Genomic DNA, 26,605 nt, shown 5'->3' with positions numbered 1-26,605 from the left:
CCCACTCTTGCTTATGCCACTCCCATTGGGAGGGACATCTCGCAGCAGAAGCACATGGCAGTGTCCAACAGAGAAGATCTATCCGAAGAGTTGAGCTGAAGCAAATCGGTGAGAGTAGGTAAGAGATCAAAGTCTAGTGCCTGTTCAGAAGAGAGCAGGCTCCGGAAACAAGCCTCTTGTTGGTCCTAGGATATGACTTCCTGTTCTTCCCTCAAAAGCACAGCAGTACCCCGAGCCTGGAATTCAGCTGAGCCAGATGTGGAAGATGGCAGAGAGTATAGCCAAGTGTTTGCCAGTCTAGAGTACTGGTTTTGTTTTTTTTCTAAAAATATATAGCAGTACCCTAGGCCAATATTTCAGTTTAGCCCAAAGTGGGGACCACCATGTTCAAGCATCAAGACCAGGTGCAGGTTCAGGGGGCCCTGTAATTTTCCCCTCAGCAATACTGTACCTTGTGAGGAACAGCATGAAAATTCTGCAAGAATGACACTGGGTGTTCCAGTGGCACCAGAGGTATTGGTCACATGTTCTCTGTGTAGCTGCCTCTCCATTTATAAACTCTATAATACTCTTCCCATTGCATATTTGTGGGACAGTATACCCTATGTTTCTGGAGGACATGGTTTGCAGCTACTTAAATATTTTTGATGTGAACTGACTGCATCATCCAGCTAAATACTAAAAAGTAAATGCACTTGTTGGGGCTTATAAACTACAGTTTTAGGAGCACTGAGCTACAAAGTACCTTGAACCTGGGTGACTTGTTTACAGGTTTCTAACCTGTAAATTACAAGAATTATTTTTTGAGTGGCAGGGGTGGAGGTGGGGTGCAGAGAATAGCTTCCAGGAATAAAGAGATCACAATCCAATGAAACTCTGCCCTTATCAGACCTCATCTGGAGTATTTTGTTCATTTCTGGGTGCCATAGTTTAAGGAGAGTATCTAGAGGAAGACAAACTGGATGGTGAGGGGCTTTGAACTTATGATATATGGGGATCAGGTGAAGGAACTGTGATGTTTACTATGAAGAGTAGAAGATTAAGGAGGGGCCCAAAAGCTGCCTTTAAGTACTAGGATGGCTGCCATGTGGAGGAGGGCTTAGGCTTTTTGTCTGGCTCCAGAGGGCAGAACCAGAAACAAAAGGTAGAAGCTGTAAAGGGGCAAAATTGGGCTGGATGTCAGTAAAGACATCCTAACCTTTAGAGCTGACCAAGAGCAGGTGAGCTGCCTGGAGAGACTGTGAGCTCCCCTTCCTTCAAAAAGAAGGTCTTCAAACAAAGACTGGGCATATGCACACACACACACACACACACACACACACACACACACACACACACATATATATACATATATATGTATATATATATACACATATATAAAACATTATATATGATATACATAAGCATATAATATTGTATATGTATACATATGTATATATAATATATACCTAAGTATATAACATTAGGGATTCCTGTATGAGTTGACACTAAATGACCACAGCGACTCCTTCCAACTCTCAAATTCTGTAAATATGTGACTGTTTTGTTATTGTCTTTGTATTCCCAACTCCTGGCAAGCAGTAGGATGAATAAATGAATGGATGAATGAAAATAAAGAAGTAATCACAAAAGGTAATATGGCTTAATCAAGAACAAATCATGCCAGACCAAGTTCATTTTTAAAAAGTGTTACTCAACTGATAGATCCTAATTCCTGATTCCTATGGGTGTAGGTCATAGAAGAGGAAGCTAGAGAAGAAAGATGAGCTGAATAAGAGGAAGAAACTTGTCAAGATGATCAGGAATTTGGACATTTGAAGGTGAGAGACTGAATTTAGGGAGGAGAAATTTGAGGAAACTAAGAAATTCCAGTCAAAAGGTCACTTCTACCTTCTTTGGCCAGAGACTGATCTTGGAGAGCAGAAATATGGACTAATTTAGTAGAAGTTAAGGAAGAGTTGAAAGGAGACTGACTTGAGCTTGAGAAGGAAAGGACCAAAGGAGAAAGTAAGTCAAAGTGAGAAAGGGTAAGTAAAGCAAATTGTCATGACAGGGTAAGAATTTAGTGAGAGAAGAGAAGGAAAGAAGGAAGGAAAAATGGAAGGGAAAGGAAATGAGCATTTATTATGCACCTACTATGTATTAGACACTGTGGTAACAATTTACAAATATTATCTTATTTGATCTTCACAATAACCCTAGGAAGTAAGTGCTATTATTTTCCCCTTTTGCAGCCAAAGAATTGTAGGGAAATAAAGTTGGTTATAGCTTTCAAGTCGTTAAGGTTCTGTCCTGGGCCTTTCCCTTCTACCTATATACTGTCTTTATCATCAGCTTCCATGGCTTCAATTATCATCTTTGTGAAGATGATTCCTAGATCATTTTTTTTTCCAGTCCTCACCGCCCTTCTGATCTCCAGTCTCACATTTCCAACTGCCTACTGGACATCTCAAATTGGATGTCCTCAATACATTTTTAAAGCCAACATGTCCAAAACTGAACTCGTTATCTTTTCCCCTAAACTCTCCCCTCTTTCTTACTTCCCTATGGGTATGTTTGTAGGCATAGGGGAATGCACTGGACAGATGGTCATTCAATCTCGCTCTGAACGCCTCCAAACAGGGGAACCCCTCCCCTCTCTAGCTAGCCCACTCTATGTTTAGACGACTCTAATTTTTACGAAGTTTTTCTTGATATTGAACCTAAGTTTGTCTCTTTACAACCTCACTTGCTTTTCTTGGTTCTGCCCTCTGGAGCCAAACAGAAAGTCTAGCCCATCTTCTACACTGCAACCCATCAATCAATCAATAAACATTTGCTAAGCACATACCACTCTCAGGCACTGTGCTAAGCACTGGTGATACAAAGAGAGGTGAGGAGTCCAGGATGACTCCTAGGTTGCAAGCCTGAGGGACTAGGAGATGGGTGTGGCCCTTTATAGTAATAGGGGGGTGAGGGTGAGGGTTGGGGAGAGCTTGGGTAAAAGATAATGAGTTCCATTTTGGATTTGTTGAGTTTAAGATGTCTACTGGACATCCAGTTCAAGATGTCTAAAAGGCAGTTGGGAGATGCCAAACTGGAGGTGAGTGGAGAGTTTCTGACAGGATAGGTAGATTTGAGAGTCATTAGCATAGAGATGGTAATTAAATCCACAGGAGCTGATGAGATCACCAAGTAATGAGGATAGAAGGAGGAGAGAAAAAGGCCCAAGACAGAAACCGGAGGGACACCTGACACTTCAAGGCAGCTATCATGTCCCCTTGAAGTCTTCTCTTCTCCAGGCTAAACATCCTCAATTCCTTCAATTGATCTTCATTTAAAATGGATTCAAGGCACTTCACCACCCTGGCTGCCTTCCTCTGGACATTCTCCAGCTTATCAATGCCCTTAAACCACAGTACCTAGAATTGAAAAATGATATTCCAGATGAGCTCTGATAAAGGCATAGTACATATTCCTGGGGGCTATGCCCTTCTGAATGCTAAATTAGCTTCTTGGATGCCCCATCACAGTACTGACTCACATTAAGTTTACAATCCACTCAAACTCCTGGATCTTTTTCAAAACAATTGATGCCCTTTTATACTTGTAAAGCTGATAAGTTAACTTTTTTTGTGCAAGTGCAAGACTTCACATTTATACCTATTGAATTTAATCAACTAACAAAGAATTTCACAAGACTTGTCAAAAGAAGTGACTACCAGCCCACTTCTGATGATTCATGTAGGCATAAATGATATTGCCAGAAGAATCCTAGAAAGCATGCAATGATTTAAAAGATTTGGGCAAGAACTAAGACCATAAACAGGCAAATAGGTTGTTTTCCTCACTGATTCCCACTGAAGACAGGAGATATAGAAAAGTTGATTGGAGGGGTGGGGTTAATGGTTGGTTAAGAAGATGATGTTTGAGAGTAGAATTTGAATTTCTGGATCATGGCTTAAAATATTAGAAATGACAGGCTCTCGGCCAATGATGGAATGCACCTAATAAAAGCTGATACGACTGTATTTGCCTGGTGTATTATACATCTAATCAAAGGAGGTATAAATTAAAAAAGATAGGAAAGAAGGAAAATTGGATATTTACCCAGCTAGACACCAAATATAGAAATTAGGGAAGAATGCCTGTTGAGGCACCTAGAAGTTTATTGAGAAAAAAAATCAAGAAAGGAATCAACAAGACTCATATAGTCTTAAACGTTTATATATAAACACATGAAGTTTAAACATTAAGATGAACTAGAGATACTTTAAAAGGAAGGCCAAAAGTGATACTTCATAGTATCACATAGGCTTGATGAAATGAGACCCATGGCTAGAATGTAGCTCTGGATGGGTATACCTTATTCAAAAGAAATAGAGTAAGTAAAATGTATGCATCTTGATAGCATTATGTATGAAGAAGATATGAATATTCATTGAAGAAGTCCAAGAACCAGGAGGAGAAGGCATGGGGTAGAGCTTTTGATAAATTATCTCATGCTATTCTTGTGGAAAAGACTAAGCTGTGGGTTAAATAATCATATAATTAGGTGGATTCAGCACTAATTGAATAGCTGGACTTAGTCATCAGGAATGGTTTGATGTCAAGTTGAAGGCAGGTGTCATGAGGAGTGCCCTCAGGAACCCAAGATTGACCATGTGCTTTTAAACACTGTTATCAGTGACTTGGGTGAATGCTAAATAAGATAGCACACTTATCAAATTTGTAGATAACACAAAAGTTTACTATGACTCAAAAGTATGACACCTACAAGAGCTGATGTGATCTTGAACTAATAGGTTCAAGAGAGGCCTACTGACCAGGACTAGAGATATGATAGACCTATTGTACCCTGATTGGGTCTGACTATATCTGGAATATTATATTCAGTTATGGGAGACACATTTTTGGAAAGACACTGATGAGCTAGTGAGTATCCAAGGGAAATCACGTCATATGAAAATGGATTGAAGTTAGTAGGGTTATGGTTAGGGAACAGAAGACTTGGGGATGACATGATTGTTGTCTTGTAACTAAAGGGATGTTGAAGGTATTGGGATTAGACTTGTCCTGCTTGGACCCACAGGGAAGAGCTAGGAGAGGAAATTGCAGAGACGCAGACAGCTTAATTTAAGGAAAAATTTCCTAACTATTAGAGTTACTGAAGAAAGGAAGTGGCGGATGTTTTTCAAAGAAAAGTTTGATGTATGTTGTTGAATTGTTTTTAGGTATGTTGTAGAGAGAATTCTTCGTCAGATATGGCTTGAGATAAATGGTCTCTGACTGAGCTCTGTTCCAACTGTGACATTCTGTGATCAACAGCTTCCCCTTATTCACAGTAATGTTCAGGATCCGGGAACTGGCTTTGTATAATCCCCATGTTGCCTGGAGTTTCAACTTCTCACTTTTTCTTCAACATTGTTCCTGGACAAGGATTTGTAGAAGAGATTGATCTGCCCACTCCTCATCCACTGGGAGTTCCAGTATCCGGTATATTATGAATGAGTGAAAAGCATTTATTTAGTGCCTACGACATGCAAAGCACTACACTAAACACTGGAGATAAAAACAGAAAAGTGATAGTACCTTCTCTCAAGGAGCTCACATTCTAATAAGGGTGGACAGCACATATAGGCTTCAGCTGAACTGTAGGTGAAGGGTCCAGTGGTCCTTAGGGTACAGTGTCAAGGAAGACAGTTATGATCTTGGTATCTTTCCGTGATAAAACCATATCCATTTCTGATGTTGAATCATTTGGCAGTGCCAAGAACTCTGCAAGCAAAAATTTTCTGAGTCTTCACAACTAAAGGCTGCTAGTGATCTCTTAATTACTAAATACAATAACTTTTCTCCATAATCACACCTTTTGGCCTCCTTATAGCCACTCTCTGCTTCTGGACAGGCTTTCGAATTCCCTGGGTTTTCACAAAGCTACACTTCAGGTTCTCCTCCTATTTAACTACTTCTTCTCAATGTCTTTTGTTAGATCTTCATCCATATCCTGCCCTCCAAACATGGGTATGCCCTAGGGTTCTACCCTGAGTTCTATAATTCTCTCTTTTACATCCTCCCAGTGGTTCATCTCTTCAGATCCTGGGAGTTCAATTATTATCTCTCTGTAAATGACTCCCAAATCTATATATATACATCCTTCATCCCTCTCCTGAGCTCCAGTTTTGCATCACCAACTGCCTATTAAACATCTCCATCTACATGTCCCATAGGTTATCTCAAACTCAATGTATACAAAATGGAACTCATTGTCTTTCCTCTAAATATAACCCTCCTCCTAACTTCCCTATTCCTGTCAATATTAAGTTATTCACATTCACAGTCTCCTATCCTTGACTCTTCATTCTCTTACTACCCATTCCATTTCCCATAGTAACCAGCTACCAAGTCTTGTTCACTCTTTCTTCACAAAACTGTAACCATCCCCTTCTCTCCACTCACATTACCATTGCCCTATTTCAGGGCCTCATAACTTCTCCTATAGATTATTATAATAGCCTCTTAATTGCCTTAGATTTCTCCTCATTCAAATAGATCCTAAGAGAGTTGCTAAAATAATCTTCCTAAAGCACATACATAACCACATCATTATCCTGGTCTAGAAGCTTCAGTGGCACCCTATTACCTCTAGAATAAAATATAAAACTCCTCTTTTTGACATTTAAAATGCATCTTTCCAGATTTGTCTCACATTATTATCACTGCAGCTATTCCTTGGATAGGGCATTTAATCACCAAGATCTGTGTCAGTGGTCACCCATACTTCTCCCTCCTCACCTCTGACTCTCGGAATACCTACCTCTGTTCAAGGTTCATTTCTGGTGTAACCAGCTACACAAGGCCTTTTTGATCTCCCTAGCTGTAAGTCATTGCCCCCCCCCCCCATCAACATCCTTCCAGCTTGGTAGAATCTGTCAGGATTTGCTAGCAGGGCTTCAAAGGGCCTCAAGGGCTCAAAGTCACATCCATGCTAGGATGAAGAATCAGAAAACTTTAGTGGATCCATTCTGTCCAGGCTTCCCACAATGTCCCCTTTCTCAAAAACTGTGATTTCCACCTCAGGTTTTTCCTAGCCACCACTGCATGCACCAATGTCCATATGGCACAAACTTCTCTGGGGGAAACTGGAAGCTACCTAAACTGATTTATAGACTATAGAGGGTAAGCAACAAAAGCAAACCATGAATACTTAACAACTGCTGCCAGACTTCAAAGGAATCCTTATATAGTGGGCTGTCCACTTCAAGTCTCTGCTTCAACTCTCAAGAAAGATGGATGCTTCACCTTCTGTCTAGTTACCAATCACACAGAGATTAAGTTCCATGCTTTCAGCTATAACTTCCCAAATCACTGAAAATCCATTCTCTATTCTATTGGTCACTACAAAGTAAAGTTTACCCAGAACTCAAGTTTCAGTCACAATAACCACCAACCTTTTCTGGTTCTCTTATAGCACTGGGCCAGTTTAATTGGTTAATATCAGTCAATTAAGAAAGCAGTAAACAAGAAGACTAGGTTTAGGAGCCATCAACAGTCTCCAAGCCTAATGTTGGCTGCAGAATTCAGCCAACAATCCTTTGCTCCACAGCCCAGGTAGGCCCCTTGGAAGACAGAATGACACACAAGTTTTGTTAGCTAGCTCCTTTTTTTTCATCTCACCTGGGGATGTAGACGCAAAAAGCACTTCTTTTTGTTGTTGTTCAGTTGTTTAAGTTGTGTCTGACTCTTTGTGACCTCATGTTGAGGTTTCTTGGCAATGATACTGGAGTGGTTTGCCATTTCCTTCTCCAGCTCATTTTACAGATGAGGAAACTGAGGCAAACAGAGTCAAGTGACTTGCCCAGGGTCACACAGCTAGTGTCTGAGGGCAGATTTAACTCAGGCCTTCCTGATTCTTCCTATCCACTGCACCACCTAGCTGCCCTAAAGCACATTTCTTGTACTATAATCCATCTGTCCAAGATTATCTACATCCTGACCTACTTCTGTAGCCATGTTTCCTGTATTGTCATATTTATTGTTTTACTTTATTTTGACTCAGTTTTGATTCATGACTCTATTCTCCTAACTGCTCCTATGATTTTTCATTCCACTTTGCATCTGCTGTTCTTCCTGGTTTCAACTCCACAGAATAAGATGCTCCTCCCAGGATAAGCTCATCACTTCTAAACTCACCTCCACCTTACTAACTCAAGCGTTGATTGACAGCACCTCCTTCAGCCTCTTCTCCCCTGACTGGAGGGCAGGAGGGCAGAACACAAAACTCTCCCCAGTGCCTTCCTTTATAGTCGGCAGAAATTGGACTCTCTGCACTTTGCATCTGCTGCTCTCCCTGGTTTCAACTCCATGGAAGAAGATACACTCTGGTCTTCCCCACTCCTTTGCTGTCTCTTTTTGTCTGTTGTCACCCCCTCTACCCATTAGATTGTAAGTTCCTTGAGGGAAGAGACTGTCTTTCCTTTTCTCAATTGTATCCCCAGGGTTTACAAAGCAGGTGCTTAATAAATGATTATCGGACCGGATTAAATTTCAGCACATGGATAGCCTATCCATTCCTTGATCATTGCAGTAACCACAGATCCAACTTAAATTAGATGTCTCACAGAATTTCCTCAGTGACCCAAAGTTCCTGCCACTACCCCAGCTCTAACACCAGCTACAATGGATAACTACTCATCCTCACCCTGCCTAAAGGTAAAGAACTCAGATCTAGTTGGCACCAAGAGAGACAAAGGAAGTCTCAATAGGTCCTAATAGAAGTGCTGGAGGTAAACTTCGTTTGTCACCACCTTGTTAGAGTTGCAGCCTCCTCAAATGAGCTAGAATTTACTTATTTGCTAGTGTGGAACACTTCCCTGTAAAATGCAAGCTTCTGAAGGTTAGAGGTTGTTTGTTTGTTCTCTTTTGTTTTGCATCATTAGTGATATTTTTATCACTACCTTTTAAAATAACAACTGATGATCTAACAATTTAGAATGGTCCTTTCTATATTGGGAAATAATATAACTTTCATTTTCTTGTCCCGTGTGCAATTAGTTTTTTTTTTAATAAACTGAAAGGGTCCCTATATATATAATGAAAAGAACAACAGAGTCAGCCAGTGAAAATGGAGATTATACGGATGAAAAACAAGACTGCATGCACCCAAGGATGCTTCTTCCCTGCCTTGGTGCCCTTCCACAGACTGACCCCACCAGGCCTGGGGAGGAAGCACCCCCTCATCTTCGCTTCTCAGAATCTGTATCTCCTTTCACAGATTAGTCCAGGAGCCCCAGCCTCAGTGAACAGGAGTCTTCATTTTACTCTCCCACTTATCTGAGCTACGCCTTCTCAAATTAGTTGGAATTTCCCCGTGAGTGTGGGCTACTTCCTAGTTAAATGCAAGCTTCTGAAGGCCAGGGGCAATTTGGTTTTGGTTTGTTTGTTTTGTAACCATAGCGCTCAGCATCTAATAATTAATATTTAAGGAATTGAAAATGTTTTTAATGGATTGATTAATGTTCGAAGCTCTTCAAATGTTCTTACATGATTAACCTCTTAAGCATTTAATCACAGCAACCCATCAAGAAGAAATGTACTGCCTGGGCTGCAGCACTATTCCAGGAGCAAAACCACTGCCCAGGGCCCAAGCCGAGAAGTCAGGCCAGGACCTAAGTCCTGCCCATGGCAGGAAGCGGTCCACTCCCATTCTTACCTAAAGGCCATTTTAGGAAAAGGGAGAAGGGGCAGGAGGAGGTGAAGGGCAAGCACAACAAATCACTGCACTGGACACATTTTTACGTGCCTTTTAAAATACTTACCTTATAAATCCAGCTGAAATAAATTTACTGACTACTTCTACTGAAATGGTATTTAGCTTATAGTTCCATGATCCTTCAGGGACATAAAAAACATGAAGCTCCACCAACTGAATAAATTGAGAAGAGTTTGTCAGATAAGGGTATTTTAAGCATTGAAATAACACTTGAAATTACATTGAAATAAAACAAGTATCAATGTTAAAGAATTGAGATTTTAATCAAAAGATCTGACATAAATATGTAATTTTCTAAACACGTACATCCCTTAAGCTAAATGGAAACAAAAAAATGAAAAACTTTATAAAAGTGTCTTTCACATTGTAAAGTGTTTTAACTACATACAGTAAAGACAATCTCCAACTCTCAAATGGGGCATACTACAAAGATTCATTAAGTTTCTTGTTTCAGAAATTGGACCACGTTTATTCAAATTAGCAATGTTACAAACAGTGGTTAGGCTTACATATCTACACATGACAGTTGATTTAACCCAAACAGTAGTTGAAATGGTACTATACTTTGGCTATGTTATGAGTTGAAAAATCTCTAGAGTGAGGGTAGTTTCACTCTGGATTTGTGGACTCTCAAGGGGTGCATGACTAGATTTCAGAGGGCTTGTAAATTAAAAAATAATATCTTGATAACTGTATTTCCATATGATCAGTTTCCTATGTAATCCTATGTATTTCCTTTTATGTACTTAGAAACATTAATCTGAGAAGTTCATGGGCTCTACCAGATTACCAAAGGGGTCCAGGACACACAAAAAAAGGTTAAGAAGAGGGCTGAATTGGGCTGGAAATTTAAGCAACATTTATGACATTGTTTCTATGGGCAAATGGGTTTCCTGAACTGAAAGGACTGATAAATGTTCTTTCTTTACCTTTAATCATTCAAAAAGAAAAGAAAATTTAATATTTCCATAAGCCTATGTCACCCTTGGTTTTGAATATGTGGAAAGAGTACACAGGAAAAGGGCCTAAAAGTACATTTGAGGAAAGGGTCATACAGAAAAAAGGGTCTCAAAAGTATCTTAAGGGACAATTCTTGCTTTCCAGGGCATTTGAGGGAGCCCACTTTCATCCTCAGAACTACAAATGGGGGTGTTTAAAAGTTAGGTGGTGCCTCTTCATACTGCTCCTTATACCTGTATTTCTTTTGGTGTTTATTATGACATCATATACATACATACATATATATATATATACATATATTGTTATGACATACTATATATGACTATAGTATGCTATCCAGCTAATAGATATTAAAATTACTACAAAGCAATTATTCTTTTTTTCAATTTATGTATTCATTTTTAGTTTTCAACATTCACTTCCACAAGATTTTGAGTTCCAAATTTTCTCCCCATCTTTCCCCTCCCTCTACTGCATGATGGCATTCATTCTGACTACCCCTTCCCCCAATCTGCCCTCCCTTTTACCACCATCCCCCTTCTCTTATTCTCTTCCCCTTCTGTTTTCCTGTAGGCTAAGACAGATTTCTATGCTTCATTGCCTATGTATCTTATTTCCTAAAAAAAAAATTATTCTTAAAAAACGCAAGTCTAATAATAAGATTGTCATATGTTGAAAACCAAAACATTTTTAAAAATTATTATCTAAGTACTAACACTTCTCAAACCCTTAAAATTTTGATTTGCATATAATTTAATATTTTTCTAATGGTATTTATTAATGTTGTCCATGAGATAAAACCATGCTAAATGAAATAAATGTGACACAAATAGTACTTCTAAATTAAATTGCTTTAATACTTTTGATGACATGCTGTGGCCAAATTCTAAATAAGTGTGTGTGCCTTATTAGTTACAGTATGTTCTATAAATAAATGGATAACCACTACCAAGAAACTATAGTTAATTCATATATCTTTGTGGCCCAGAAGCAATTTTATAATATAAATGAATATAAAATTTTCAGTGATAAGTTATCACAGACTCTATTTACATAATTTGTACTTGTATTTCATAACTTTTTTTTTAATGTCAACAAGCAATTTTTTTTTAAGGCAACTGGGGTTAAGTGACTTGCCCAAGGTCACACAGCTAGTAAGTGTCAACTGTTTAGTCTGAGGCTGCATTTGACCTCCAGTCCTCCTGACTTCAGGGCCAGTGATCTATCCGCTGAGCCAGCTAGCTGCCCCAACAAGAAGGTTTTAAAGGTTTTTCATACAAAAAGAATTGTTTACCTCTGATGAAGAAGGTCGACTGGGATTGAATGATGTATTCATTGATGCCTGAGTAAGGTAATAATTACTTCTGATTGCTATTTGGTGGTCTTCTTTTTCTATTAAGCATTACTTAATGATAGGGGTCATAATATAGATCCTTTAGGTGACTCAATGATAGCATTCCATTCATCTTTTATCTTCAAGTCATGTAAATGCCTGCTAAGAAGGAAAAAAAATGTAAGAAATGATAAATAAGACAAAACAGAGAAGCATGGAAAGGCTTACAGGAACTGATACAAAGTAGAGCCAAGAAACCATACACACAATAATTACAGCAATGTAAATGTTTCCAACAACAACCACAGAACAATCAAAAATGAGTGCTGCAAAATCAGAAAAAGCCAGCTTGATCCCAAAGAAGAAATATAAGAAGACACCCATCCCCCATTACTTTTCAGAGGTTGGAGGTGAGGCTTACAAGTCGGGGAACATTGCATATGTTGTCATTTTTTTAATATATAGACCAATTTTGCTGATTTTTCTCTTCCTCTTTTTTTCTTTAATTTCTTTTTTTTTTTTATATGGGAGGACTCTATGGAACAGGTAAGTGGGAAAGATATAGAGGGAATTTAAAACAAAAGATATTAATAAACTTATTTTAAAATAAAACTTTGAGAAAATGATTTTAAAGTTGGTTTAAAACTAGAACTTTAGAATGCAGAAAAATAATCTATACTAAATGAAAAGTACCCAGTGAGCAGAGCTGTCAATTCATACGAAGGAAAACCATGTTCTTTACAATTATTGCCAAATGATCTAATAAATTTCTTTATTAGGGCATGATCAAGAACTGATTTAATATTCAGAGTAATTCATCTCCCATTTTTCATCAAATGAAAATGTGTGATATTTTACCTAAAATAGATTTTGTTAGTTATCTGCGCAAACTTAAATTTTCCACTATCTGGAATGATATTATCAGAATCTCAACACGTGGATTTCTCTCCAGGCACAGATCTACAAAAAAGAATGAACGTTTCAGATGAGACTAACCGCCCTGAATTTTGTCAGGATATGAGATCCCCATTAATTTATGTTTAAAGCTAAGTGATAATTTGTTATCCATGAAGGAAGTTACCAAAGAGCACTACAATCAGGTAGTTTCTTACTGATGATAAAGGAACCACATGGATGATTCTAAGTTCTGTTACATACTTTGAACTGCTTGTATAACATCAGAAAAGTTATTTAAGTTCTACATAAATTAATAGTGCTACAACCCTAGAGCAGGGTACGACTTTAAGAATTCCATTTTAAGGATAGTAGTGATTGATTAATTTCTTGGGGTATTATACAAACTCCTGAACTTGTCTAGTTTGATATGACATAAATCATTGTGTGAATCAAATCAAATCTTCCTATGTTAAAGTTCAAAATGCAATCATTTGAAAATGACAAATGTTGGAAAAGTTACAGGAAAATAGGTACTATAAATTCGTACAGCCTTTCTGGAAAGCAGTTAGAGAAAGTTCAGGTATATTCTACATAGTATATACTCATGAAGGAAGTGACAAACATTGTTCCGGCCTACTTTGTGGAGTTAGCTTAACCGTATGCACTGTATGGAAAACTTAATCCAGAGGCTCTTAACTTTTTTGTGTGTCATGGATCCCCCAAACCCTTTGGCAATCTGTTGAAAACTATGATCCCCTTCTCAGAATAATGTTTTTAAATACATAAAATAAAATATACTGGATGGCAAAGAAAATCAATCATATTGAAATAAAGGTCTACACCTTTATTTCACCCAAGCTTATGGGCTCCTTGAAATTTATCTACTGCAGACTGTGTTTAAAAACCTATGACACACAGACTAAGGGGGTGGTAAACTATAACCATGAGGCCAAATCTAGCCAGCTGCTTGTTTTTGTACACCCGCAAATAAAAATGGTTTTTACAAAGTTTTATTGTGTTTAAAAATGTAAAAACAAAACAAAACAAAACATTCTTTGGATAGAGCACTGGCCCTGGAGTCAGGAGGACCTGAGTTCAAATTGGCCTCAGACACATAACACTTACTAGCTGGGTGACTCAGGACAAGTCACTTAACCCCAACTGACCATCAAACAAACAAACAAAAAACCATTCTTAGCTCAAAGGGGAAACAAAAACAGGCTTAAGGCTGGCTCTGGATGTTAGGCTGTAGTTTGGCAACTCTGACACAAACCAAGAGTATATGCATTTGTTTACATAATGGGCCACATAATCAGAAATACACATGTATGAGCTACGTGAACTTAGATTTCAGGATTTTATGAAAGAACATACTTTCTTAACAAAAAGTTAGGGGGGTCGAAACATTGCCCAGAGTTTGACCACTTAGACGTTTTAGCTGGTTAAGTGTGCTAGCTAATCTCCAAGATAAACATTTCAGACCCACATGTTAAACCAACTACTCTCATTTTACAGATGAAGAAACTGAGGACCACACAGGTGAAATGACCTGCTCTAGGTTGTGGTCTTTTTTTTCCATGTATAAAGTTAAGGAAGTTGGGTTAGATGACCTCTAATGTCCCTTCTTGCTCTGAAGGCCCAGGAGGTCCTGACATCTGAAAGCTCAGGAGGTCAGTTGGTAGTTGTACATTGGCTAAAGTATTGGGCCTGGATTTGAATTTGGCCTCCACCACCTTACTGTCTGGGCCTCATTAAATTCAAGTTTCTTCGCCTTTGTACTTACTGTCCCCAACTTCCAGAATGTTCTACTCCCCCACTTCCAACTCTTGTATTTCCCGACTTCCTTCATGACTCAGCTCAAACCCCGCTTACTCCAGGAAGCTTCCGGACCCTCCTCCCCAGCTGCCAAAGCCTTCCCCTCTCGAAGTCTCTTTCATATACTCTGTACATATCTTGTATCTACCTAGTGGTTTCAAAGGGGAGTTGGAGAGAAGGGTTCTTCTGTGATTTTCCATATTCCCAGCACTGAGCACAATACTTGGCACACAGCCTAAGCTTAATAAAAACTTGTTGATAACTTGACTTGGCCTCTGCCATTTACTCTCTAGGCCTCAGTTTCCTCATATGGACAATGAGAAAAGAGGACTGGATGAGAGTTGTCAAACACATAGGCCACACCACTCCCAGATTAAAAATGTAACTGGGAAATACTTAGCAAAATAGAAATACAAGAAAACATACATGCTGTTAATAGGTGGTTTTCTAAGCCAACAGACAGTTTTGGGATCCTTACTAATGATTTCGTTCTATTTGAGTTTGATGCCACTGGCCTAGATGACTCTTTGGGACCCGTCTTCCTCCTGAGGGAGTTGGGGGTGGGAGAAGTAAGGGGAAGCCAGTGGGGTAGAGTGGGAAAAGTAGTGGCTTTGTTTTCAGTGGACCTGGGTTTGAATCTGCCCTCTAACACTTCATTCTGGATGTCAGTATCCTTTTGTGAAAAAAAAAGAGTAATGACCACTCCATCCTGTGCCTCGGTTTCCTCTGGTGTCTAAGGGGGTACTGAAGTAATGATCACTCTGCCCCCTGCCTCAGTTTCCTCTGGTGTCTAAGGGGGTGCTGAGGTAATGACTACTCCGTCCCGTGCCTCAGTTTCCTCTGGTGTCTAAGGGGGTGCCGAGGTAATGACTACTCCGTCCCGTGCCTCAGTTTCCTCTTCTGTCTAAGGGGGTGCTGGGGTAAGGACCACTTAGTCCCCCCCAGCCTCAGTTTCCCCCAGTAAGAAGGGGCTGCCTGGCGGCCTCCCAGGTGCCCGCCCCCCGCCGTGCTAGAGTCGGGGATCCCCTCAGTCCGTCGGACGGGCGTCCTCCACGCCCCCCTGGGGCCGGTCTCCTGGGGGAGGGGGTCCTCGTCCGGGGTCGGGGTCCGCCCGGGCTCTTACCGCTCCCCTCCCTCCGCTCGCTCGCTCTCTCGGAAGGAAGGCGCAGTGGAGGAAGGGGAGGGGGTTGGGGCGTCGAACCGGTCGCGCACACGCGCGCGCGCTCCCGAGGCGCGCCCAGCCCCACCGTCCGCCCGCGGCCCCTAGCGCGCACCCGGCGAGGCGCGCGCCGTAGCTCCGGGAGCCTGGGAGGTGGAGGGGGGGGCTTGCTGCAGAACAAGAGGGGCGGGGTGGAGGCGATTCCTGGAGGGGCGGGAGCGGGTGTAGGACCTGGCGCATGCGCGCTGCGAGGGTGGCGGTACTTGGCGGAGCACCGGAAACTTAGAAACAAAGTTCCGAGTAGCACCGCCCCCTCCCCCGACGCCCCCCTCCCCGCGCCTGTCCCCCCGCCCGGCGCGCACACCCTCGGGTACTTATAGGCACCACACGCCCGGCGCGCCGCCAGACTCAGCTAGCCAGGGAGCGAGCGGACGTCTGCCCGACCACCCACCACCCACCACCCAACCACCGACCACCGACCACCGACCGCGGAGCCCGGCTCCTTGCGCCATGTCCAGCAGCTCCAACGTCGTCGCCATGAGGAAGGTGGTGCAGCAGCTCCGGCTCGAGGCCGGGCTCCACCGCGTGAAGGTGAGCCCCCTCCCCAAATACCCACTGCAGCCCCGGGAGGGGCTCGCACTCCGAATCCCGAGACCTCATCCCTCCGGAGACCCCATCCCTCCAAAGATCCTAGCCCCGCAAAGACCCCAGACCCAGAGACCCCAAACCGCGATATCCCAGCCCCTCAAAGACCCCAGCCCCCCGACTGGCCCCTGCCACACTTGGGTTAACAAGTGTCTGGGGCGCCTCCGAATTTCCCCGGGGGAGGGAGGGGACTCTTCCCTAGACACCCGACTCTTTGTCATTCTGGGGACCCTCTCCCTCGCCAGTCCCCCCGAACCCCGGACTTGGGAGTTGCTGCCCCAAGTGACACCCGGGTAGAGTGGGTGGGGGGGGACGGGGACAAAGACACTTCAGTGATTTCTTGAGCCGTGCCCCGCACTCTTTTTGTTTCTGTCTCAGGTTCCAGTCTCAGATTCCCATGTGCTGCCCTGTACCATGTCGCTTTCCCCTTCTTTTCCTTGACCCGCCCCTTCTCTGCCTCCCCCTACCCCGACAAACGTCTGTCCCCTAAAAGAAACCTATTCCGAGCCTCCTCTCCTGTCCCGTTTCTAATTGGGTTCAGCATTTATATCCTCCTCAGGTCTTAAGTTCTTCCGTCTCCTGAGAACAGGAAGAAAAACTTGAGCTGATCTTTTACAGGTTCTACTTTTTTTTTTTCAAACTACCATTCTTACTACGGAAGAAGAAAAATGAAATTAACTCGCCCTAGCGAATTTTTGGTTTGCTTCTCTTTATGCATAGGGGGAAAAGGGTGGGAGGGAGAAAGAGAGGGAGTCAGGGGAGGGCTAAGCAGATGAGAAAAAAAAAATAAAATAATGCACCCTCCCAGGACACGAGAGAAATAGTCTGCTTGGGCTAGCGGAACAAATAGCTTCCATAGAGCACTCTGTAGTTTACAAAACGTTCTTTGTGCTGTCCAGTTCGATGCAGTTGAGTAGATAGTAGTGTTCCCACCTCTGAGGCTTTTTGACTTGTGTGACCTTGCAAGGCAAAGAACTTAAACCTTTCTGGGCCTCAGTTTCCTTGTGTGTAAAATGAGGGGATTGGGCTTAAGGACTTCTAAGAAACTTTCTGTGACCTTGTCATGCCCCTCCTAAACAGAAACTCATTCGGGTCAGTCAGGCCACCTGGCTACCCTAGGATATTCTTCCATTTATAAACTGCCAATCTATAGCCCACCCATTTGTTAAGCCCCAGCTCAGATCCTATCTCTTCATGAATCTGCCCTTGCTTGATCTTTCTTAAACTCCTTTTACAATGTCAGCACTGTTACATACTAACCATTTTCCAACTATTGCTTGTAATTCAACCCTTTATTATATCAGGATGCAATGTTGCCTTAATTGCTTCATGCTAATTGACTTTCATTTCTACAACTGCATTGTAATTTCTTTGTTGGCTAGCTCTATTATATATACACACCTTTGTCACTAGGACAGGGCTAGACAGTAGGGTTGAGGAATAGGTGGTACTTGATGCAGAATTTCAGGACCAGCAAATTGATTTACATTCATTATCTTATTTGATTTTCATTGCAACCCTGGTGAGATTTATTGGCACTTCAGATATTAGCCTCATTATTTGGATGAGGAAACTAAGACTCAGGTTATTTGCTAAAGGATATTCGCAGCTAGTTAAGTCTCAAAGAGCAAGATTTGAACCCATTTCTCTCTTCAGTCAGCTATTTCTCCCTTACTGGCTTCTGTGGACCAAAGGCATATTTACACATTAAGGGGGGAAGGGAAGCACTTTCTTATATAACATGGTATACAGAAACTGTTGAAAGTGGGCAGATTCCAGAATGATTTAAAAATTGTCCTCATTAGACAAGTCTTAAATCAAAATTAGAAGGCACCTGGGATAATTTGGTCCAACCTTGTGTGAAACATCTTTTAAAGTGGCTGGATAGGAAAACAAGTGAAGCCACAGTGATGGAGATGGTGAAATAGGGATGGTTCTAGGGACTCAGGGTCACAGGAGACAGGAAAATTTAGCAAAGGAAAGGTGGAAAGATAGCGGTGGGAGCAGAATAACAAAGTTCAGCAAGCTTGAAGTCCAATTCTGTGCAATGGTAAAGTCTGAGAGGCTGAAGTGAATCAGAAGGGGTATTTGTTCATAAGCAGCATGTCACTGGATCACTTAGCATATGCATCCTAGCCTTTAATTAGTGCACATATCTTGTTTGAGGTATGATATTGTTTGTTTTGAGCAAAGAGCTGAGAAAAACCTTCATTACAATCTTTCCATCACCTAACAACACTTTGTTCTCTATTTGTTGTAAATAGGTTTCTCAAGCTGCTGCTGATTTGAAACAGTTTTGTCTGCAAAATGCCCAGAATGATCCCCTGCTGACTGGGGTATCTTCCAGTACTAATCCTTTCCGGCCCCAGAAAGTCTGTTCTTTCCTGTAGCAAGATGATCTTAAGCTACTTGGGAAGGGTAAGTTACCTTAAAAAAATAAAAACCCAACAGGTTAATTCCTTTGTTGAGAACAGTTCCATTTTTGACAGCTCCCCAGATGTGTTTGTCTGCACCTTTTCCCAAATGCTTCCAGTTCTCTCTACTGAAGTAATGTATCTAATTACACTTAGAAGTGCTGTTCTATTTAGCTACCTTACCAATTCAAGATGAATATTCTTTAGCTAAGTACACACTAAAAACTGGCCTGAGAATACCATTACAGATTTTGGCTGGATGTGAATTGTTAGTGCAGTAAAATACCAAATTCTGAATTCAGACATAAATTACTGAATTTTCTAGAATTAATTGGGTTAATCAACTTGTTTGGATAGTGAGCCAGAGAATTAGGAAGCTAATGGTTAGAAAAAACTTAATCATTCCATATATTGTATAGAGGCATTTACTAAATCATCTAAGGAAAATGAAACTGCACTTTTAAAACTAAATGACCCTGACAATCCGATAGTATTTTTTTTGTGCGTACTGAAGCTTAAATGGCAAAACCTGGTGGTGGTTGTTTTTTTCTTTTTTTCCACTTAACTTACAAATAGTTAGCCAGGAAAAAAGTTTATCCACTAAAATAGCCAAGGAAATAGTTCAATAGCTTAGCTAGAAGAAAAATAAGCAGCCTTAGTCTCTATTTGAATTTTTCTTGTGTAAGGAGTGTTAACAGGTCCACCCTTTATAGAAATTCTGAAATCTTCAGTGTTCAGGAAGTTGCTTCCTGAAAATACCGAGTTCCAGTTGTACCTCCCTAATTGAGCTCTCTTTGTAATCTGGGAGTGTACAAACAAGCCCATGTATGTATGAATATCATGTATTCAAAGGTAACCACCACAACCATGCAAGATACTGCGGCACCAGTATAAAGTATTTTTAATACAAAGGGTTCTTTCCATTACTAGTTACAGAGTATCATATTCTATATGTAACATTGTGTTTCTAATCTAGCTCCATTCACAAATGAAATGAATAATGGGTATAATACAAGCAAGTTATTTGGCATAACTCTTAGAGGCATTTGTCTTTTATCATACAGATGAGACTCTGGTTATGACTCGTTAAAAGTTCACAGGACAGCAAAAGATACAGCAGGAATTAGAATCCATGTCTTCTGATTCGCTACAAATACTCTATCCCACATTTTGGGTGTGTTCTAGGATTGCTTGTTTTTTATATAGTTATGACATACAAATGTATTCTTTAAGAGTAATTGTTCTCCTGTGTAAACTTTTCTTTCAGATCTCCGAATCCCGTCTTCATATGTGGATCTGTGATGTGACTTGATGTTCTGTGATGTGAATTGTGACTATTCAAAGGAGAGAGAATTCTAAAGCCTGCACAAACATTTAATCTATATGTGTGTAATCATGTGCCAAGTTAATCATCCAAGTTTCAACTTGTGTCAGACTTTCTCATCTACCTCTCCGAATTTTCATTGATTTCTGTTTTGTACACTGGCAAGAATACAATAAAGTATTCAGATGAAAATCACATTTTTGTAGTTCTTTAAGAGTTAATAATGGGTTTCAAAGACTCATAGGGTAAAAATAAAATATATTAAATAAGGGGGGAAAAAAAGAATCATAGGGTAAACCTGAAATCAAATGTAGTTTATTTAGTTCAATGTACATAAACTTGATCCCGTCCACAAAGGATGTCAGTTGAGTTATTTCTGCAGTGGAAAGCTCTACTGAATTATTCCTCTCTTCTAGTCCCTAGCATACCAACATCACAGAATATGCTATTTGCAAGATTATCCTCTATCTGATGGACAGACACAAAGAGATTCTTTCAGTGACTTGGTGTGTGACCACCGAGGTTCTAGAATCTGGCTCTCTGGACTCCTAGTCGAATTCTCTTTCAGCTATTCATTCAGTTTTCTTCTACCAGGCAACAAACTGAAGTTATACATTATTCCCAGCTTTCAGTACAAGGTGAAAGTTAGAAAAAATAGATATATTAAAGAACATACTCCAACGTTCACTTATTACTACAAAGAGCTGATACATTCAAAGAATAATCAATTAATGAAAGGACCTTCATTGACAAATATATGGCTGAAAAATGAATGTGTCTTCAGATGAGGTCTCTTCAGTAAAAAATAACAGTTCAAAATAGGTGATGTCCAATCTGGCTTTTTCAGTACTTCATAAATGAAATTTCCTTCTACTTGTGTCCATTTCCCGGGGCTAAAAATCCAAACCAAAAAAAAAATGGCTTGAGTAGAACAAATAGGTACAAGAGTAAAGATAGCTTAAAGTTAATAAAATAAATATACATTTTAAAATGTAAAATTAAAGCTAATAAAATCTATAGCACATATACATGAGAAAAGATCTTCTACATTTATGTGGTATTAGAGCCTTAGTTGCGTACCAAGAGTCAAAAGCTTTCTGTTTCCCCATGAACTAAAAAATTAGGTTTAGTCTAAGCCATAATAAATAGTCTTGTTAAAGCAAAAATTATTGCCCCAATATAAGTGTTCTACTTGATTGTTAAGAAGAAACTATTTCAGATTACCTTACACACAATTTTCAAACCAAGTATTTCTAGAGATCTTTGAAAAAAACTGGTTGTTAACAGAATAGTTTAATCTTTATCCCAGGGGTGGGGAACCTTTTCATGTTAGAAGGCTGCGTTAATATTTACTTGTAATCAAATAAGGCTGCATTCAAGAAACTTACAAATAATATTCTTGAAAATGTACATTATTTTATAAAAATCTAATATTATGTACTTGATTTCAAAAAATGAAATTATTTGTTAATTTTAAAGTTAACTAATCTTTTAATGACTTTGTTGTGTCTGCTTTCTGTTAGAAAGCATTTGAATATCTGGTTGCAGCATGGAGGTCTGCAGTTTCAGTTTATCCTCTAGACGAGTATCAGTCATTTGTGACCTTAAGGGCGTTATGATTTGGGTTAGGTAGGAGAATGAAGATCTAATAATCCGTGGTTGAAATGCAAGAAAGCATTTTTCGGACATGTTGCCAAAAGTATGGGTATTCTACTGCATTTTTCCGTATTTTAGTTGGATCTTTCTTAGCAAAAAAAACCCAATGACTTTAAAATGTCATCTACTGAGAGCTCAATCAATTCCATCTGTAGTTCTTTATGTGCCTTGGAGATATCAACTAGGTGAGGTTGAAATGCTAATTTGAGTGAATCAAAGTGAGTGAATCTTTCACTGCATTCTCCAATTAATAGGTCTCTAACAGCTGTGTATTCTTCAAAAGATTCGCATATGCCACCCTGCTCATCAATGATCTTTGCTAACTGGGGAAAATGTTCACCAGAAATTTCCTTTTGAAGAAGAGTTTTGAAAAAAGAAAGCTTCTTACGAAATGCTTGGATTTTTTTTGCCACGTATCATATGTAGGCTTAGTTTTACCTTGCAAAGAAATATTCAAGTCATTTTGATTTGACATATCACACAGAAATGCAGCATTTCTATAGAAACCTTCTTTCAATAATTAATTCACAAGGCTGATTCTGTTCTTCATAAATTTTAACTACCTGTTCTCACAGAGATAAAATTTTGGCTAACACCTGTCCCTAAGATAGCCAACGCACTTTAGAATGATAAGGCAAATCCACACTGAATACCTCATCAATCAACTTCAGCTTATTATGAAACTGATGATGCCGTGTTGCATTTGCACAAATATAGTTAACAATACTTATAACTTGTTGCTTAGTGTCACTTACAATAGTAGCTTTAGCACAGAGACTTTGCTGATGCAAGATACAGTGAAAAGAAATAAGAGCTAATACTTTTTTTTTAATCTACGCGATAAACTCTTCATGCTTTCCTGTCATGGAAGGTGCACCATCTGTACAGACACTGAATTTATCAAATTCAGTTCAACTTCATGACATTTATCTTGAAAGTTGTTGAAGATAGTAACTATTTCCCATGTTCTCTTCGCAAGTGCCCAAAGCAAGTAACTCTTTGTAGTAAAGAAAATCTTCTGTTATGACCCAAATGAAGTATAAAACACATGCCGAGTCAGTGGTATAAGTTGATTCAACCAAAGTGACTGGATAATAGATATTTTCCTTTCCAAGTATTGCATGAAGTTGTTAAGTTGAAGGCTGTAATCAATGCTGCTGATCAGTTATGGTTCTCCTTGAAAGAGGTAGTCTGTACTTTGAAATGTTATTGGGGGGAGGGTCCTAAGCATCCTACAACTTTGACAAAGCATTCTGTCACAATTTCTACATCACTGAATAACTTCCCCTTTTTCCAAGTACATAAGCTACTTTATAGTAGCTTCAGTGGCATTATTTCCAGGTCTTACTGCTGCTTGAACAAACTGTCTTTGCTTTTGCTTTTCATCTTTTAATTTCTGCAATACAACCTTTCAGGCCTCTCCAATTTAAAATATTTGTGGCCCTTATGAGTGTTATAATGCTGATGAGCACTGAATTTCTTTAATGTTAAAAGTGCAGTATCACAAAGCAAGCAAATCATCTTGTCTTTAGCAGAAACAAGATAATATTGCAATTCCCAATTCTCATTTAAAAAAAAAATCTGTTTTCTTCCTGCAGCTTTCTCTAGGTCTTCTTTGACATGATGGGCTGTTAAGCAGAGAGAATTTTTAAAAATACTGTCGAGCTACACAACTATTCACAAACTTCATTTCAAATAGAAACAGTGCACCATTATCAAAAGCTGGTAATAAAATGGCATACTCAACCCTCCCTAAATTCTTGCCAGCCAGCCTCAAGTGGAAGGGGCACCAGTCAGGCAGGGGAAGTTAGAACTAAATAATGAGCACAGCAGCCATCAATTTAGCCATTATGGCTTAAGGATATTCTAACTGTGCTGGTCAATCTGGGAGGATTATTTCCTTGAAACTTATTTTATTTTTTGGTATTTTAAATACATTCATTTTAAAAATAACAATATAAAAGACAAACAAAAATGCACTAATAAAAACAAAAGGATCTATTCTCGAAAATTTGGATTCAGTCAAAAGACCATATTTAAGGACCTGGAAGGCCACATTGGCCTTAATGCCGCAGAGTTCCCACCCCTGCTTTAATCCTTTTATCCGCTCCAACTTGGACACAAACATGTCAGAAGTCAGGATTCCAGAATGGACCTCATTCCTAAAGTTTAAAGATCACTTAGAAGAGGTTTTCCTTTTTGTTTCATGATTTTAAAACTGATTGATCAACTAGTATTTCAGATATTGTAACACATACCTTATGAACCCATTCATATTCTCCATATTTAGAATCAAAGGTTCCTTTCTGAAGAGATCTCAATTTTAGGGTAAAACGTGGTCCAAGTTCTTGAATTCCCACTTTCTTTTCGCTCTTAAAAAGGTATCTTGAACAACAAAGGAAAAGTTAATAAAATTATTTTTTAAAAATTCATCTTTAACTAGAGGTTAAACCAGCTGTCTTAGTTCCTTTCCCTATGACAAAGAACAGAGCCTAGGGTACCTTCGAGATGGATGGCAACTCCAAAGGTCTTTTAGATGAATCCCTTCTGGAATCACCAATCTTCCCAGTTAACGTTTGCAACTTGTAATCATCCAGCATCCACTAGATATCCTTATTATGAGCAGAAACCTGCTACCTGCCAAGGCAGTCCACTTCAATTTCTAGACAGCTTTGTTTGAAATTTTTCCTTAAATATGGCTTTCCATAATTTCTATCCACTGGTCCTAGGTGTGTATTGAGGCTGAGCAAATCAAATTCCTCTTCTATGTTCAATCCTTACATAGCAACATATTTTCTCTCCATCATACCATATACCTAACTGCCTTTCTCTGGCCTCATTTCTCCCTGCTAATGTCACTTTTTAAACACAGTACTTAGAACGGGAAAACAGTATGATTCCAGATGTTATCTGACTAGTTAAGCAGTAAGACTATCACTGCCCTCATTCTAGACACAGCTCTATTAATGATTATTAAAATTGCATTTGTTTGAGAGATTGAAGGAATATAAACTATTAATAAACTATTAATGCTTACTGAGCTTAGTTAAATAAAATTATCTAGCCATCTATCCCCAATTTACATAGTTGATTTACTGACCATAAAGGCTAGACTTTATCCTATTAAACTGAATCTGACTAGATTCAGCCTATTGCTCCAGTCTGACAAAATTTTTTGAATCCTGATTCTCTTAACCGAGAGATTAGTTAATCTTTCCATTTCTAGCTTTTATGTCCTCTAAATGAATACCACGTATAGTGTCCTTCATTTAAGTTTCTGATAAAAATACTGAACCGGATGGGACCTCAGACAATTATGAAGCATGACACTCAAAATTTTCTTGAGTTTCATGTGAATACATCAATTAACACTGTGTTCCCTTGTCTGACTTCTTTTCAGTCTACCTTAGCATCTCATCTAGCTAACTGTACTCAACCTTGTTGTCTACAATGATAAGTAAATGGGCTAGTTTGGCTAAGTATGCTAAAGGGAAGAAATAGGTAAAAAGCCTAGAGAGAGGGAGGCTGTAGCTAGCCTCTGTAGGGCTGTAGACACCAAACAGAGGAGTTCCTATTTGATCCTAGAGGCAACTGGGAACTGCTGCCTTTCTGAGTGAGAGTTAGCTCTGTAGTTTTTATATGTCACTCTGGCAGTTCTGCCTCTAATTTTTAATCTCTTCCTATCTACTGGCTCTTTCTCTGCTACCTTCAAACATGTCCAGGCCTCCATCCTTAAAAAACCCTCCCCTGACCATTCCATTCCCTCAAGCTATTATCTTAAAATCTTTCTTCCTTTCTAAAACCAAACTCCTAGAAAAATCTGTCTACACTAGCTGTCTCCACTTCCTCCTCTCACTCCTCAAATATTTACAACCTAGTTTCCAACCTCATCATTCACATGAAAGTGCTATCCCCCAAACTTGCCAATTACCTTCAGTGCCAAGTCTGAAGATCTTCTGTCAACCTTCATTCATCTTAACCTCAAAGGATTTGACGCTCTTGATCACTCTGCCTCATAAATATTCTCTCCCCTTTGGGTTTTGATCACACTGCTCTCTCTTGGTTCTCCTATCTAATCACTCCCTTCACAGACCTTTCTGCTGGTAAATAACAATCCAGTCCCATCCAGTAATTACAGCCACAGCCCCAGACTACTATGGATGTCTTCTCTCTATATACTCTCTTGGTTATGTCATAAGCTCCCACAAATTTACCTTCAGGTCTAGATGTCCAGCCTTAAGACTCTCTGCCCAAGCACCATTCCTACATCACCAAAACTGTTTAATGAATATTTAAACTCACCATGTGCAAGAAAGAACTCATTATCTTTCTCCTGAAACCCACTTTAGGAACTTCCCTTTTTTCGTTAAGGTCCCCAACACCCTTCCAGTCACCCAGCTTCATAACATCAGTCTTCCTTAACTCTTCTCATTTCTCTCACATATCCAGTCAACTGCCAAGTCCTGTCAATTTTCCCTCCACATTTCCCCACTCACTCTCTTTTCTTTAGTCACATGGCCATACTCTAAGTTCAGGCCCTAAGCACCCCTCCTAAATGATTAAAGTGGCCTACTAATCTTTCACACTGCCAAACTGAAATCCATAAAACACATGTCTGACTGGGGACAAGGAGTGCTCAGCTCCATAAACA

General features: G+C 39.8%; 3 protein-coding genes across 5 annotated transcripts in view; 1 reads left to right on the top strand and 2 right to left on the bottom strand.

Annotated features, from left to right (window-relative positions):
• Nucleotides 1–16,243, bottom strand: part of SPATA1 (spermatogenesis associated 1) — a 76,363-nt gene extending 60,120 nt beyond the window's left edge. For 2 of the 3 annotated variants that reach the window (XM_020988706.2, XM_078156551.1), the window contains exons 1-3: nt 15,880–16,243; nt 12,006–12,203; nt 9,798–9,904 (exon numbers count right to left, since the gene is read on the bottom strand). In XM_020988706.2, the coding sequence (XP_020844365.1) occupies nt 9,798–9,904; nt 12,006–12,047 (149 nt within the window). In that variant the 5' untranslated portion in view covers nt 12,048–12,203; nt 15,880–16,243. Of the gene's footprint in view, nt 1–9,797; nt 9,905–12,005; nt 12,207–15,879 lie in introns of all 3 variants that reach the window. The other variant, XM_020988702.2, reaches the window with a different exon arrangement.
• Nucleotides 16,226–20,493, top strand: GNG5 (G protein subunit gamma 5). The gene is made up of 3 exons (XM_020988700.2): nt 16,226–16,506; nt 18,825–18,978; nt 20,242–20,493. The coding sequence occupies exons 1-2, from the start codon at nt 16,426–16,428 to the stop codon at nt 18,948–18,950; spliced, it is 207 nt and encodes a 68-aa protein (XP_020844359.1). The 5' UTR covers nt 16,226–16,425; the 3' UTR covers nt 18,951–18,978; nt 20,242–20,493.
• A 98-nt stretch (nt 20,494–20,591) lies between these two features.
• The window catches only part of RPF1 (ribosome production factor 1 homolog), a 32,247-nt gene continuing 26,233 nt past the window's right edge, over nt 20,592–26,605 (bottom strand). The window contains exons 8-9 of the mRNA XM_020988699.1: nt 24,213–24,339; nt 20,592–21,191 (exon numbers count right to left, since the gene is read on the bottom strand). Coding sequence (XP_020844358.1) covers nt 21,150–21,191; nt 24,213–24,339 — 169 coding nt within the window. The 3' untranslated portion in view covers nt 20,592–21,149. The remainder of the gene's footprint in view (nt 21,192–24,212; nt 24,340–26,605) is intronic.

Source organism: Phascolarctos cinereus, unplaced genomic scaffold, assembly GCF_003287225.1.
Source record: "Phascolarctos cinereus isolate Bilbo 61053 unplaced genomic scaffold, phaCin_HiC Scaffold_5;HRSCAF=322, whole genome shotgun sequence".
Lineage (NCBI taxonomy): Eukaryota > Metazoa > Chordata > Mammalia > Diprotodontia > Phascolarctidae > Phascolarctos > Phascolarctos cinereus.
This window is presented reverse-complemented; position numbering and strand designations above follow the sequence as displayed.

Bases quoted from the DNA above. Each gene is read 5' to 3' on its own strand.
- GNG5 (XM_020988700.2), top strand. From the start codon at position 16,426: ATGTCCAGCAGCTCCAACGTCGTCGCCATGAGGAAGGTGGTGCAGCAG. The intron at 16,507-18,824 runs GTGAGCCCCCTC...TGTTGTAAATAG, and splicing joins CCGGGCTCCACCGCGTGAAG to GTTTCTCAAGCTGCTGCTGA.